The 17,478-nt window shown below is 32.3% G+C and overlaps 1 protein-coding gene across 1 annotated transcript; it reads left to right on the top strand.

Moving 5' to 3' along the window:
- Positions 1 to 166: 166 nt before the first annotated feature.
- On the top strand, positions 167 to 17,140 carry LOC143049599 (uncharacterized). The gene is made up of 22 exons (XM_076223200.1): positions 167 to 230; positions 827 to 1,006; positions 1,310 to 1,495; positions 2,143 to 2,394; positions 3,014 to 3,220; positions 3,938 to 4,144; positions 5,253 to 5,732; positions 6,128 to 6,289; positions 7,025 to 7,186; positions 8,301 to 8,490; positions 8,863 to 9,035; positions 9,542 to 9,712; positions 10,322 to 10,552; positions 11,133 to 11,303; positions 11,561 to 11,746; positions 12,273 to 12,434; positions 13,513 to 13,626; positions 14,012 to 14,197; positions 14,879 to 15,037; positions 15,661 to 15,696; positions 15,992 to 16,097; positions 16,889 to 17,140. Exons 1-22 carry the CDS (start codon positions 167 to 169, stop codon positions 16,998 to 17,000), a joined length of 3,897 nt encoding a protein of 1,298 aa, XP_076079315.1. The 3' UTR covers positions 17,001 to 17,140.
- Positions 17,141 to 17,478: the final 338 nt, after the last annotated feature.

Here is a 17,478-nt window from a genome sequence, read left to right as displayed (position 1 = left end):
AAAATTTTCAAAGCCTGTTTGTGAGAATTTTTTTTTCTTGAAAAATCTGTAATTTACAACATTTTAGAAGCTCAGCGACGATATGTGTTTTTGTCATTTCTTTTGATACAGAGTTATATCTACTCCTGAAAGCCCAGTTAAATTACATAGAGGAACAAACCTTATAATGTTCACAACCAAAGATAAAGAAGGCTTCCAAGCATCATGTGCAAAAACGGTGGAAGTACAAGGTAAAGATAACGTTTACAATATTCATACTTTTCTTTTATTGTATCATAATGTAGCAAGAATTTTTTTATAGAATATACAGACATATTGGATTGGCATACTTAGCAGGACAAGGGTTCCGTCTCACTCCGTCGTATGGTCATGCAACATCATGCTACTGCTTCAGTGTAAACAAGAGATATGGTATTATCGACAAATATATCCTTCAGAAAGCATGTAGATGACGACTCTAGCGTAGGGACAGACATATACAACACTCTTCCCCAATAAACAGAAAACAAAACAAAACACAAAACCCAACCCAAAACAGCATGCAAAATAGAGGTATAAAAGCACAATGTGAGACAAAATTGTAAAAATCAGTTGAAATAACATAACTAATCAGATCGGTAAGAAACACAAGAAGACAAAAGACGCACAGTACCGATTGAGTGCAATGAAACTAACTTTAACATTTTTTTCCCTAAAAAAAACCTTTGACATTCTTTTATTTGAAGCTTCGTAGTCTTATATACGGTTTATAAACAAATATCGTTTAGGAATTATAGGAAATGTCTTAATGTTTTTATTAATTTTGTGATTATACATTTCGTATCAGTAACAACATGTCAGCAGCCATTATGGCCTACACATGGCTACGTTAGATGTGAAAGTCATGAAGTATTGATGGGAACAACATGTACATTCACATGTCAAGAGGGGTACCAACTTAACGGACAACCCAAAATAAAATGTATTGCAGAGAAAAAGTTCGACCACCCAGCACCAACATGTTCAGGTAGGTTCTTGTTTAGATGTTTCGAGGAATACATTCTATGATATTTTTTTGGGGGGTAATCGTGGTTACAAACGCACAAGTAATTTCGACACCATTTACATTAATGACATCTAACAATACATTTACATATATCTTATAAAAGTAGTTCAGAGACAACCATGAGTTTTAAAAATAAACAAGTCCAACTATAATAAACTTTCTTTAAACAATTACTTTGATAACAAGTACAAAAACATAGATATTAAATACTGAAATGTTATTTACAATTAAAAAATACCACAATTAATAAATATTTCCTTTCAGTAATACACTGCACAAATGATACTAGCATTCGACCTTTCCATGGACACGCCCTTTGTGATAACAAGGCCTTCCCTTTTGGAACTGTATGTGTTTCTGAGTGTGACAATGGATATGGTTCACAATCAGCAATGTTTAGTAAATGTACAAAAGATAGAAAATGGTCCACATCATTACCATTGTGTAAAGGTACTTAATTAAACATGAACATTTATAACATAGTTTAATGTGTCAGAAATGAAAACTGTTATCTTGCAGCTGTCGTTTTTTCCCTCAGTGTGTCGATCTAGACCTATCCCAAGTCAGGAGCCTGTAATTCAGTGGTTGTCGTTTGTTTATGTGTTACATATTTGTTTTTCGTTCATTTTTTTTTACATAAATAAGGCCGTTAGTTTTCTCGTTTGAATTGTTTTACATTGTCTTATCGGGGCCTATTATAGCTGACTATGCGGTATTGGCTTTGCTCATTGTTGAGGGCCGTACGGTGACTTATAGTTGTTAATATCTGTGTCATTTTGGTCTTTTGTGGATAGTTGTCTCATTGGCAATCATACCACATCTTCTTTTTTTATATACATGCTATAGTTATAGTAGTAAGAATGAATCGTATCTATATCACATTTATTTGTTACTTTCTTGTAACAATTCTGGTCAAGAGATGATATATATACATCTAAATAATTTTTCTTTAATTATGGTTCCTCTATACATCTTACATGTTTAACTTGTTTCTTTACCTCAGCGTGCCATGTATGCAGTGTTATTAAATCTTTAAATCATTTTTAACAGAACACTTTCTCTTATTATCTATAAACATGTAATAAAAAAATCTTCAGATAAAACACCTCCAGAATTCATTACTTGCCCATCTACAATACATGCATTTGCTGATAGCGGAAGTAGCAAGGCGATAGTATCATGGATAACACCATCAGCTAAAGATAATTCAAGACTGTTACCTACCGTGAGACAAACAAAAGGGCCAAGGTCTGGACAGATGTTTGAAAGTATAACGGAAGTAGCCTATGTCGCAGAGGATGCTAGCAGTAATACATCTCCTCCATGTACATTTTTCGTTGTCGTAGAAAGTAAGTTAAGTTATTGTGTAATGGTATTTAGATAGAGTGTTTCTTCTCTGCTACTACATGTTTCATTTTTAGCCATGGCGTTGCCAGTTTATTTTCGATTAATGTGTTTGACTGTCCCTCTGGTATCGTTCGTCCCTCTGTTACACAGTTTACGTTATTTCGTGTGGATTAGGACTTTAGTCCAAAATAGTAAATAAATATGTTTAAACTAAAATAGTAGTATACATTGTATTTCGATGCACAAAGGAAAGATACAAAATATCAACCAGACATGAGTTCTTGTAATTTTTTAATCATGGTTTGAAATGACTTATAGAAAAACTAATTGAAGAATTAGAATAGAGAAAAAATAGTCAACGAGTGATCGAACTACATAGTAATTTCCCTTTCATATTTGTCAACGATCCTAAAAAAAATGTGTTTTTAAAATCTAATACAATCACAGTAAAAAATTGAAAGATTTTCTTTTCGTTGGTTTTTCACATTTCGAAATCTAGAGTAGACAATATTAAAACTTTAACAGTTTTGATAAAATAAGTCATGGGTTTCTATATTTTCAGTGACTTAAGATTGTCGGGATTTTTACAAACATCAAATGTTTTGTGTATTTTCTTTTTAGGACAGTTTTGTGGTCCTCCAGTTTTTAATGGAGATCTCTATCTTCAGTACACGTGCAAAAATGGATATCAGTATGGATCTGAGTGTGATATAAAATGCAAAGGGAGTTATCCTTTAGTTGGAAATGCAAAGATGACTTGTAGAAAGAACGTGACATCTGGTGAACTTTATTGGGATTGGGGAAACCTAGGAAAACCGTATTGTAAACGTAAGTACATTAATATACACACTCTGTTGCGAATGAGCGGCATTTACTGGTTACCTACCGTCTATATATCTTGGACTATTATACTAGTCTCAGTATATATATCCACTTTTCTGTCCGTCCGTCCATTCATGTGTTATTGGTCACATTATCAAGCTGCATATCAGATCTGAGGCTTCCTAAACTTTGACATTTTTTTCAGATAGATCGCTATTTAACTTTTTGCTTATCTTATTCTAATTAGGGGGGGGGGTTATCATAATTTGGCAATATCTCCAAATGAAAATAGTTAATCAAATCATAACATCGACGCGTAATATTTATTTAGTCTTTTGCGCCTTTACGCTGATGCAGCAAGAACCAACCACCAATTAATTCATCAATCAGCTAAAATCAATCAAAAGTTGGTTTCCCAGTTTAAATTGGTGAGCACTAGCTAATTTGGGGGTCCTGTATAGCTTGATGTTTTGTCCGTGTTGAAGACTGTACTTCGACCTATATATAATGGTTTATTTTTACTGTGATTTGGATGGTGAGCTGTCTCAATGGCACTTATACCACATCTTATATCTATATGTAAGCTTAAAACTGTTTTTTTTTATTTAATGGCAAAATGCAGTAGATGTATGAAACGTTATGTCATTTGCTAAATATAACATGACCATTCAAATTGTATTTGGATTTGCCTGTTATAAATCAGTTTAAAATTTCTGTTTGTAGAAAATAAATGTCCAGTACTTCAGCCACCAAAGAATGGCGCTTTAACGTGTGATAAATGGATGTATGGTACACAGTGTGCTATGCAGTGTAATGATAGATATGATATACCACTTGGTGTAGGGGGAATAGCTACGTTTACAGGATTATTTACATGTTCTACCGTGGCTGGGAAATGGAGTCCATTACTGACAGTTCCCGGATGTACTTGTAAGTAGTACAATATTCCGAAGGAAACAATTCAAACGGTTAAACTATCAATTAGATGTTGGATGTGTGCAGGTTGACATTTTGAGACTTAGATACATGTTTTATTATTATTAGTTATTGGATTTAAACTATCAGTCAGTAATTGCGATTACCCTATGATATGTACTTAGTGTTTATCTTGTTGTGAGGGATGAATTAATTCCCTGCCACGTCCGGTCTGTGTTTATGTTACTTGTTTTTTTCTACTTTGTATCGATCTAATAAGTTATTTTTATAATTTGTGCATTTGTTGTACTGTTACACTACTTTTCAAGGTTAGGTTGACGGTTTATTCCTACCACATTGTGTATGTGGTTGTCCGATGTTCGAAGCCTGAAATTCAGTGGTTGTTGCTGCATATCATATTTGTATTTCGTTAATTGTTCATTTAAACATAAATCGGCCAGCCTGTGTTATTGTTTGATTTCTTTTACGTTTGTCTTTTGGGGCCTGATGTATATAGCTAACGATGATATCGGCTTGACTCATTGTTGCAGGTTTGCAATAACCTTAATAATTTCTATGGTATTGTGGTCTCTGGTGGTCTCATTGTCTCGTTGTCTTATTAGCAATTATACGACTCTTTTCATATTTGTATTTGTGATTGTTGGTTAAAAGAACAGAATATTGCATACGTACATGATTCTGAACTTGCTCTATCATTATTGTATAATATATTAAAACAACAGTTTGCTACTTCATTTGAATTAAGAAAATGCCATTAGTATGTAGTTTTAGACTTTTCATTCACTACTGTAACTAAAACAAATGCATACACGTTGTCCCTGATTTTCTACCATATAAATATATACCGATTACAAAACATGTTCTTTGACTTTGTACAAAATATCCATTCACAAGAAGGAGAATATTACATCTTTAAACTGATTTTTGTATATCTGGGCGTTGAGTAACAAGAATAATTATTATGAAACATGACACATTTCTGTAATTCATCTAAATTATTTTGTATGTTCCAATTAATTAAGTTAAAAAGAAGAAAAAGCTTTTTTTGTTCATTAATCATTGCAAAAAGTGTTCAATCTTTTGTCCTTTTTTTCTCTTTTAGCACGAAGAATTGGTAGACACCATCGGATACCTGGTGAACTGGTTTATAAAGGAGATTGTAACGATAAAGCAACACAAGATCAGATTAAACAAAACTTTGTCAATCTCATGCAAAAACTAGAATCTGATCCTGGTTTTAAAAGTGTTTGTCCGGACAAGGTAACATGCAATGTCGAAAACGTAGAAGTGACATGTGGGACAACTAGAAAACGTAGACGAGCCAGAAGATCAGCAAATGATGAAATTTTTCTGACTTTTGCGTTCATTAGAAAATATGAACCATTTGGTAATGGTACAGTGAGCGCAATGAAACATGCAAACGAAAAATTTCAACTTGTCATTAATATAACAAAGAATATGATGAATCAAGGCGTGATGGATGTACCAAATGCTCAAATAGATAGGACATCTTATCAGTTTGGAGATGTGGATATAGATTGTGGCCCAGGAAGATTTCCTAAATATTCCACTCTTACATGTGGTAAATATGTTATCACTTTTACTTTTTGAATTTGTTGTACGTTTCTAAACTCAAATTCCGCACATTATAGCTACATTTAGCTAATTTCTTTAGATATTGAATTTGCCCATACTAGAATTTGTATATCTGTGAGTCATGCAGTGGATAGTGTGTATCAACCAAATTTTAAAATGAGTAACATCGTTTTTTAATACTTATGTGTTTATGTTAAAAACATGTATCATTAGATGATTCGTAAAGAATTAATTAGATGCTTTTAATATGTATACTGCTACTTGTTTACAGTATGTTCATGCTTCTGATATGTATACTGTATTGAATGCTAGTAATCACTGTGTTAAACCAAACAGTACAAATTAAAGTTTTATTTAGATTTATTTTTATTTCATTTTAAGCCGCATGTGCTGGAGGATCCTATCTCGATCCAGACGTTGGGGCATGCCATAAGTGTCCAAGAGGGTTCTACAAAAGTGACATTGAAGCCGTTAATTGTACAGAATGTCCTCGCGGTATGTCTACAGAAGATGAAGGCACAGAAATGGAGACAGAATGCAAAGGTTGGTACAACTAATTTTGATTATTAGATGAAACTAATGAAGAAAATGTTTGTAATCTTGAATGTGTTTTAAATGATAGAAAGCCATATTAGAAATCACGTTGGTAAAGAGAAAGACGAAAACAATATGATAACGCCGTGGCAAAAATCGAAGAAAGACAATTCACAACATATCAATTGGTGAAGTCCCTAAAAGTATTTGCACTTGTATTTTGAATGTCATCCATAATGCTTGTTTTTGTCCCAATGCAGACGGATACCCAAAAGTATAACTATATATCCAAAAGCTTGGTAATTAAGATTATTGTTTAAAACAGCAAGAGGGGCATTGCAAACAAAAATGTGCTAAAAATAGGAAATGATTATGTTCTGTATTGTAATTGGTTAAATGAAGCATCAACATTTATTTATAAATTAACTGACGTCAGCCTTTTAAAAATAGCTTTATATAACGGACAATACATAATTATGACTGCAACAAGTTCTGGCAGATCTTATATTTCTGGGGTTGAATGGCTTTTTTTAAGAGTGTAGACAATTGATAAATGTATAAACACCAGCCTAATTGAAGAGGTTATTATGCATTCAGATGTTTTACTGTTAGGTTTGTCGAAATAATAATGTCACATCTCTTTTAATTCCTCTCTATCTAGTGTCGCAGTGAATACACACATACACATTCATTTATATTACTTTCCTGTTGTGACACAGGTATTTGAACATTTGTATATTACAGATATATGTCCGCCTGGTTTCAGTTCTGCTAATGGACTCGAACCATGCACACCATGTCCAGTAGGTTCCTATTCATCTACAAAAATGTCAACAAGTTGTGACAGCTGCGATGAACACCAACTGACGAAAAGTTCAGGCAGCTCGCATGCCTCAGATTGCATAGGTCAGTAAATAAAGACAACAGTTGTATACTGCTGTTCGAAATTCATAAATCGATTGAGAAAAAAACCAAATCCGGGTTACAAACTTAAACTGAGGGAAAGCATCAAATATAAGAGGAAACTACGACACAACAGAAACACAACATTAAAATGTAACACACACAGAAACGAACTATAATATACCAATGGACCTTTCCTGACTTAAAAAAAATGATGGGTTGAACCTGGTTTTGCGGCATGCCAAACCTCCCGCTTCAGTGGCATTGTTAAAAATAACATTAAAATGACAACATTACATGACAGGAATACAATAAAAAAAAATGGAGAAAATATAGAACAGAGAAACACACGAATAATTATAGATAACATATGTATCAAGTTTAAAATCTAATACGCCAGACGTGCGTTTCGTTCACACAATACTAACCAGTGACGATCAGACGAAAAAAGGTTCGAAAGCCTCAACAAGTACAAAATTGAAGAGCACTGAAGACCAACAGTTCAAAAAAGTTGTGACCAATACGGCTAAGGTTAATCAGATTTGATATTGGAATACTTTTAATACTCATATACATACAGATCAAAACATGATCTTTTTTTATATCAGCCCGGGTATCATCCCGAGACGTTTTACGAATGAACCCAGGCTGGAAACATTATATCAGCCCAACCACGTGACGACACGTAGAGCTAGCCTAATATGGGTAATCAGTTTGGACGTGATTTTTTTTTCGTGTCTCCTACAATAATAAAACAATTACTTTAATGCTAAAAATTTGATCAAAAGAAATACACACTACAGTTTCTATAAAACAAATAAACGTTCTTTCAGAAATTTTATGTTTAAGAGAAAGCTTAGAAACTCCATAATACAAGTTGATCTTTCTTTTACTATCTTTTCGACACCGTTTTTGTCGTGTATCCTATTCCAGTTCCTATTTCTGTTTTGTAAAGGTTTGGACACCGGTGTTATTCTTAAAACACGAGTGGTGTGTACGGTAGATATACTTTATATATTTGCATGATTTTAAAGAACGAAAAGCATATGTAAATAGTCTCAATAATGCAATTTTGGAACAATATCAAATGTCTGTAAAACTTTGATTTTGTTTTTAGATTTCAATTTGCTACTCGAAGATGTTGATGTGTCTCTTAGTCTTAAAGGAAGTATTATGACCATACAGACGTTATCCGTGTCGCTGTGGTGTAAACTTATACATGATCATAGCAGATTGGAAATTGACATTGGCGGAAATGTTGGATTGCATTTGACCATAGAGTCCAAAGTTGGCCTAACATATGCAGGGTGAATTGATTACTCACGCACTAACACACCCTTAATGTTTATGTCTGTTATTTATCAATGGAATTTTTTTCGCATTGAATATTAACATGAGGCCTTATTCACTTTATAGTGTGATTGAAACATTGATATAGCTTTAAACAAATAGCAGCTATAAAGGAGAACAATAAAATTATTTGATATAGTAATGCAGCAACACAAGTTTTCCATATCTAGATTAAACTCTGACCTGATACTTATGTTGTAATCACATTTTTTCCTTTAAAAAGTTGAACATTCTTTATTTGATAATTTTAATTGACTGCTTCCATAGGAATAACTTGTCTTTTTCTCTGAAATCTTCGATTAATCATTATAGATATTTGATATATTTAGACAAACCGTGTCAACTGGTGTTAGCATAGAAAAAGAGAAATGGGTACACGTGGCTATAGTAATTGACTCTGCTGGGAACATAATTTTGTATAAAGGTGGAAGTAACAAGCTAACCAGACATGTATCACCAATTCAAATATCTAAACCAGCAGTTCATATTAAAAGCAGGGCAGGTATGTATACTTGCTTATAATGTGTATAAGTATAGTATATTATATTAAAAAGTAAATTTATTTTAAACGTTTTAATAAATACAGTACTTATGACATTGACAGAAAATAGTGACCCAGAGGTAAGGTATTTCTCACAGTCATCGTTTAAGAGAAGAAAACAAAACCATCGTCATGCGAAAGTTTGTTTCAAAACTTCATAGTTTATAAGGAAAAAAGTCCTATTGCACTTGTTTTAGAATTTTTGAATTAAACATATTAATAAGCATCTGTTCTACTTTTTTTGACACAGATTGATAATCTAGACAAGCTTTGAACATCTATAACAACTTTTAACGTTTAAATACTTGCTATACTAGGGAATTGAATACTTCCCCTACAAATCTTCTTTATAATGTCTTTTATTACCAATTACGTAATACAACGTTTAATCCCCCCCCCCCAACCTTGGTAAGAATGACAGAGAGGGAGTATAAATTCCATCAATACACTATTTGTGTTGTTTGTAGATATACTGGTATCAAGTTTTACTGTCATTGAAAAGGCGTTAGCGTTAAATGATGTAAAGCAGCTATCACAATCTTGTTCCACCACTGCGTCAAATAGTCTTCTAACAAGTAATGATTTATGGAAAAAAGATCCAAAGGCATTTCAGATGATTATTCCAAGTGTCTGCGACGGTAGGTTTTAAAAATACTCCTCAGATAATATATTACTAAACTGCAATATTACAATAATTATACCCAGTATATCTGTGTAGAAGAAGTTATAAATCCTGCTGTTTCCATTAACTTTTAGTTTACATAGTTTAGTGACACAATTTATCACAACGTAGATTTCCACATGTAGTCGTCCTGAATATGTATGTTAAATATTTCGCTGGATATTAGGGATGATAATTAATCAATGTTAAAATAGACTGGAGACACCAAAATGAAAAAAGTAAAGTGTTATTAAAATAAAGACAAATGTTTAAGGTGCAATATATGACGTAGATATTTTAACATGAATTTCAAAGTGGAATATATCTTTATTTAGAAATTGAAAAATGGTTAACAACGAAGAGCAAAATGCATTTTCAATCTCCTTTTTGAACTAGAATGATATCACAACTGAAACCTTTCCTACCGCATGTGGCGATGTGGTATCCGTTATTTTGAAAAGTAAAGAAAAAATATCGCACTTGTATTGCACAATAATTTTTAGCTAACAATATTCAATACTCATAGTAATAACCATCACAATAATACACTATAATTATATATATATATAAAAATATTTATTTCTAGCTGTCGATGAATGTGCAGCCAATCCTTGTCATGGTCATATATGCCAAAACAAGATAAACGGATTTAAGTGTATATGTTCTGGTGGTTATACAGGACTGACATGTCAAACTCAACCAGATTTCTGTAAAAGACACGAATGTGAAAATGGGGCAACATGTAAGAATGGTGCTTCAAACTACACTTGTGTTTGTCCGGCGCGATTCAACGGAACGTTTTGTGAGATAGCACCAGGTTTGTATACATTATAACAAATATGTTGATTAGTTAGGAAGCCATTTACTGATCGTAAAAGCTGTATTGATAAATTATACAGTTTTAAACATTTGTATGCTGCCGACGTCACTATAGGGGGCAGTAAGTGTCGACCTCATCCGCCCATGCCTACGTCCAATCGTACGCCCTAAATTGGTTTCCGTTCTCTAACACATCCAAATGTTATGAAACCTTTACATACTGCTTAATACCGCAAAATTTAGATCAAGTTCAAATTTAGGTGACATCAGTCACATTTAAAGTTCGTGAGTTATGCCTCATTATGACGTTATATAAGTGGGGACATTATTTGTGTCCCAATGACACATTTGCTTCTCCTCTTACTGATGTATTCTTTTTATCGATTATGCTGAAAATACAACCATATAATACAAATCATACACCGCATACTTTTTTTGAACACATCACATTTAAATACGCTAAAATGTCCATAAAATTTGCAACAAGTTTTTGTTCCATGGAAAATAATTCACCAGTATATTAAAAATTGTGTTCAAATGAACGAAATCATGCATGTACAAGATTTTTGTAATTACAGTAAATGGAGGTTGGACTGATTGGAGTGAATGGTTACCCTGTTCCACGTCTTGTGGAGGCGGATACCAGAACAAATACCGGTACTGTTCGAATCCAGTTCCAGGGCTAGGTGGTCATATATGTGTTGGAAAATCTATAGAAAAGAAAGTTTGTAATACAATGACTTGTCCAAGTAAGATATCTGTACTGATACTTTGTTTAATTAATTTTGCATTTGACGTTATTACTTTGCCTTGCATTATATCCTAAATATTGTATGTCTTTCAAAACTAAGCGTGTTTTTTGTTATCATTATTAGACTCCTAATGTCGCAGTTTCAATTTGCGTTTGTTGTGTTGTGAATTTAGTCTCAAAGAGTTGTTATTTTAAAGTTCAGCAATGTTCGAACTGCATTATCTAAATCAATAGAATATACGTACTTTTTTACAGAATGTCCAAATAAACCATCCGCCTATGGTGTTCATATGTCTTGTAATACCACTGGTGATACGACTACATGTTCAGCGGCTTGTAGACCAGGACTTGCATTTGTACCTGGCAGAACTACACTGAAACAATACAAATGTGGACAATCAACTAATTATATATGGAATGGGCAGCCTCCATCTTGCTCAAGTAATAGCTTTACAACGATTTATATAATATTCTACTCATACAAAAAGTACAGGTGACCATCTTAATTTTTAAACAAAAAGTCATGTAAATACTTGAAAAGACTATCACTAACCTTACTACTACCGTCTCAATGCAATGAATCACAAACCTTTTTTTCCATCATAAATTGAAATATTTGTCATAATTAATGTCTCATAATTATATGTTCCAATTTACCAGAAAACACAAGATAGTTTAACATCAAAACAATCGAGTAATGTAGTATTTGAAACAAATCATAATCTTTTATTTTGTTGCGTTTTATTTCCCAAATCGACATTCTTCTGTGGTTCTCTGGTTTTGCCACTATGACAAGAAGAAATGTTCGAAGCGACCATACATGAAAACTTTAAACAAGAGCAGATTTGAAGAAAAGACTGTAGTTCAATGGAATGGGACATATCTGGACTAAGTCGTAGTACATTAGATAATAAAAACTAATCATACCTTTTATAATAGGAACTATGTGTGTCTTTCTGTCCTATAGAATTACATGGACCAAGTACAATAATAACTCATTCAGCAATGACATACACAAACTTTCCATGCCACAAGGTTGAAGATGCTAAGACAGAAATATTGAAGAATGCAAAATCTGAACTTCAGTGTGTCATTAATAAAACATGTGAAATAAACGTTGAAATCAATGGTAAGTTTGTCTTTCAGAAAAATCTGCTCTATCCTCAACATACCAACAGTTAGTATAAATATAGCAGAAAACAAGAGATTAACATGATTTACAAGAGTCGATTTGTATCCGCAAACATGGTATTGCAATACATGAAACAACTTTGGAAAAATAGCCTTAAACAATTGGAAATAGCATATGGAGAAACACATGGTATTTAGATGTTCTAGATGAGGAACAAATTAAAAAAAATGTCATTTGGATGTTCTAAATGAGGAACTGATTAGAAACAAATAAACAAGGATTTATCAACACACAAAAACATACAAGTTTATACAGACAGCACATATATGTTGGAACATATTTATCTGTTATCAGGATGCAAAAGTACCAGTTTTTCTTAAGAGGCGAAGAATTTACCAAATGTTTACCAAATGTTTTATTTGAATCTAATAAAAATACACATGATTGAACGAAACAATTAGTTTATATATAAAAGTGTAGGGAGTTTACTATAATAATGTTTAGCTCAAGGTAAATCGATCACTGTTCCCTTATTTTGGAAAATAATAATATGCTTATTTTTCATACATTTGCATAAAGTGGGAGAATGGATGTGGCGATATACAAGGGAACAAATTACTCGAATATCAAATGTCTTAAAACCGTTATTAGAAATCCACTTAATAGTCCCTTGACAAAAAGCAAAAACTGGTTTTGTTCCTTTCTGCAATGATTAGACGATTAACGTAAAAGGAAAAAGAAAACGAGCATAATGTCAAACATACAATCAATGCTGACTGCTGTACCCAGTTTTGACATTTGTATCTTTTATGTCTGTTCGTTTTTTCAGTTATCAGTATAATGGAATTTTATGATACTGTCAAACCAGTGAGAGTTTCAGCTAGCTATAAAACCAAGTTAATTCCACCATTTTCTACTTAGGAAAATGCCTGTACCAAGTCAGGAAAATGACAGTTGTTGTCCATTCGTTTGATGTGCTTGAGCTTTTATTTTTTTGCCACTTGATAAGGGACTTTTGTTTTAATTTGTCTCGGATTTCAGTATTTTTGTGATATCACTTTTCAATATTTTGAAGGGTGCAACTCAAAACGTAAACGTAGTACAGGAGTGGATGCAGTAATTACTCTTACAATACCATTAGACAATGGAGACAATTTAGATTTGGAGAGCTATACCTCTACAAAGAAACGTCAGTATTTTATAATGTGTTCATAAATATGCAAGTAGGTCATCAAGATGACTTCAAAAATATAGACAATACATCCCTCTTTCATTTACGAGTGTGAAACAACAATGTAATGGGTTTACAGGGGCAATATATTAATCCGAAAATAAAACATAAGAAAAGATAAAGTAAATATTTTACTGTATTCCTCTTTAGACTGTACTCTAACAGCGTGTTTATGTAATTATAAACAAAAAAGTGGGTTATGCTATTGAAACCAAACCATTATTTGTAAAAAAAAAACCAACATTCGATCATATAATCTAACTTAATACGCTTACGTCCAAGTATAAAACTTAACATTTCCTTAAAGCTTGATATATAACATTGAAAATTGTAATTTTCACAGTCAGTCCAGCCCTCCTAAATCTTGTAAAGGCCATAGCGGAATTGGAAAAATCTGCACAGGAAATCAACAAGACTGGCAAAGTTTTTGAACTCTCTGGTGTAAAAGTACAGTTTGATAAAGTGAAAGTTCAAACTTCAAGCGAGGTCGTTTGTTTACCAGGCAGAATACGAATTGAAGCATTTTGCAGTAAGTGTTATCAGTGATCTTGGTAAGGAAATACAAATATCATAATACTAAATAAATAGATCTTTGGCATATAACAACATTACGCGTTCTTAGTTTACCGTCCAAATCTCATAGATTAATTCAAAAGACACAAATCAAGGTGACAAACAAGCACTGAGAGAATAAAATGACCCCCTGCTATGCATTCACAATGCGAATTCCAACTCAGTCAAATGAAAATCGGGAACTAGGACACTCTCGGTTATATTACGACCAGACAACTTCATTAGTGTCCAAAGATCTAAGACCGCGAAATTATGGTAACACAATAAGTAAAGAAGTATACAATTACGTAACACATAAAGGAGCAGATGTAAGAACAGTAACAAACCAAGAATTGTCAATATATGTTTTACCATAAGGTAGACAAAACAAGTTTATTATTTCCCTTTGAATTCATTGGAATTCAGAAACATGAGTCATTATACGATTTGACACTTAAGACATTTTAAAAAATATATACAGGGCATGTCGGAAAATAGAATAGAATTGATAGTTTCAAAAGCAAGTCTTGAGAATAAATTGACTAGACAAGAATGTGTAGAATGCTTTTTCGTATAACTACAAGAAATATAAAATTTCCGCCGAAAAAAAATTATTATTTTGTAAACTGTCTTAAATTTATTGTCGTTATCATTGCAGTTGAGTGTCCGACAGGAACATTCTACAACAAACAATCGAAATGTGAGCCCTGCCACTTAGGAATGTACCAAGATCTTACAGGCCAAACAGTTTGTAAGCCGTGCCCAGATGGATATACAACAAATATAATAGGGGCTCAGCAGGATGACCTTTGTATAGGTATGGGTATATTCATATTTGTTAATTATAATAATCGGATGTTATAATTGTTTTAGAATTTGAAACCGAAATGTCTGAAAATACTTTATATTTACAATATTTGCTTTGTTTTTCACCGTTTTGACAGAATGTTACCATAAATGATATTGACTTGCGGTTTTTGTAACAGTCTTTGTTAATCTTGTATCGGATACAGCAACGAAATAAAGGTTGATATAAACGAATCTTTAATTTTTGTGTGTACACCAACAAATATTGACTTGCAATAACAGAATAATTATATCCTCTTGGGCCTATTTGACACAGTTGATTTAAATCTTTTGTAAATAACTACACGATGAAAATTGTTGAAAACTCGTAGTTTTGTCTACAATCGATGATCACATTATATGAATCAAACACTGATTGCAATATTTCACCAAGGATTGCCATCTTTTGCTAAATGTTTTTTTTTGTTAAATGGTAGGACAAATTAAGCCTTGTATACATATTTCATTTTGTAAAGTATACTGTTTACTGATGTTTTCCACTTTCTAAAAGAACCATGCACATTTTTCACTTGATTTAAAGAATGCACTGACATTTTTCTGTATTGCATACAATATATATTTTTATATTCGAAGTTGCTAAACCAGTTGACAGCAAGGAAGATTCAACAGGTAAGGGTTAGTTCTTATGCAAGAAGAATTATTTTACGAAACATATAAGCACAGAAAGAAAAATTATATATTATAATAACAAGGCAGAAAGACCAGAAAAGAGAAAAAAGTTTTTCTTAAAACATTCTATTGGTGTCAAGTTCTCAAAGTTAGCGCTATAATACAATTTTTATTATTGATTTACCTGGTTCACGATCAACATCAAAATCAATAATCTGTTGTAGTAAATTAAAGGACATAAAATATTTCTATATATATTTTCACAAGAAACAGTAGTTTATTATTCCACTTACAGAAGCGTCTGAATCCTCAAAGCTGATAATTATAACAAGTTCTGTTGTTGCATCAGTTGTGATTATAATAGGAATAATTGGAGCATTACTTTTACGACAGAAATTAAGGTGAATAAATATTTAAGAAGTTTTTGATAATTATATTTTTATGATAATTAGATAGATAATATAACAAACCTAAATTGAATACCGAGATTTGTAAATACGTTATTGAACGATAACCAGAAATCTGCATCGCAATGGCTCCGTATCGACTTGTTTATTTCTCATGGCACCGTAAATAAAGTACAGCGGCGTGTATATCTCTCTCAGTTGATACAAGGTTGAAGAGTGGTAGGAAGTGGCAAAACCGACAGCATCATAAGTTAGTTGACCGATATGGAATATTGATTCACATATACTATGGAAATGTTTAGTTTGTCCTAACAACATGAACAACTATCGAGTCGTTATTCGGTTTCTGCAACCGAAATCATTTCATGTGAACCTGCCAAAGCCGCCAATGCAAAGTTCAAAGGATGAATCCTTGCATTAAAACATCCAGAAAGTATGATAATGGATCTTAGACTATCTTATTGTTTTCCCCAGCACATGTCATAAATTCATCGATTTTATTTACACAATTTAATGAGTAACATAGAATTGCGTTACGGTTTGAAAACAAATAATATCCTTAGTACTAGTATATCATTTTGAGATCGAAATAAATGATATGTGCGATTTATTTCTGCTTACAATGTTTTTTAAGACTACAGGAAATATTTGAATCCAAATGGTAGAAGGGTATTAGAAGCACACATTAGGATATGTTAGATAGTTAAACTACCAATTTGAGAAAAAAAAAAGTGCATTGATTAAATATTTGTTTGTATACTTTCATTTATGGTTTAATATTACAGGTCGAAGTACAGGAAAAAAGACATGGGCAGTAATATGAGCTTTAATATGGTGAAACCGTCAAAGAATGTGCCAGGAAAATCAACACAACTATTTATTAGAACTAGACATTGAGTTTATCATGAAATAGTATGAAATACATTGAATGAAAAGGAATTAGCTGTTTGGTTGTTATTGAAAAGTGACAAACGTAGATAGTTTGTTATGTTTGATTTAGTTTGATTGTAGAAAACTATATAAAATTTAAAATAGAAGATGTACTATCTTTAATTTTAAAAGTTGTGTTTGTACAGGTTAAAATAAATAAAGATCTATATTTTTTTCAAGGTATGACATCCGTTAAATGATTAAATTACTTTTTTCACAATTTCAATAATAATTCGACTGGACTTTTGTACATGAATGTGCGCTCTTAACCGTGTAATTGTTTTCAATGTTTACAAAGAAGTATGTGAATATGCTTACTATATTACTTACAAAAGAATAATTCTTTTCTGAATATCTAGCTGCATACAGATTATTGGAATGCCAATGAATGATAAAAAGCCAGCAAAAACACATACTTTTTATCTACTTCATGATACATTCGGAC

The sequence above is a fragment of the Mytilus galloprovincialis genome, chromosome 10 (genome assembly GCF_965363235.1).
Source record: "Mytilus galloprovincialis chromosome 10, xbMytGall1.hap1.1, whole genome shotgun sequence".
NCBI classification, from domain to species: Eukaryota; Metazoa; Mollusca; class Bivalvia; order Mytilida; family Mytilidae; genus Mytilus; species Mytilus galloprovincialis.
This window is presented reverse-complemented; position numbering and strand designations above follow the sequence as displayed.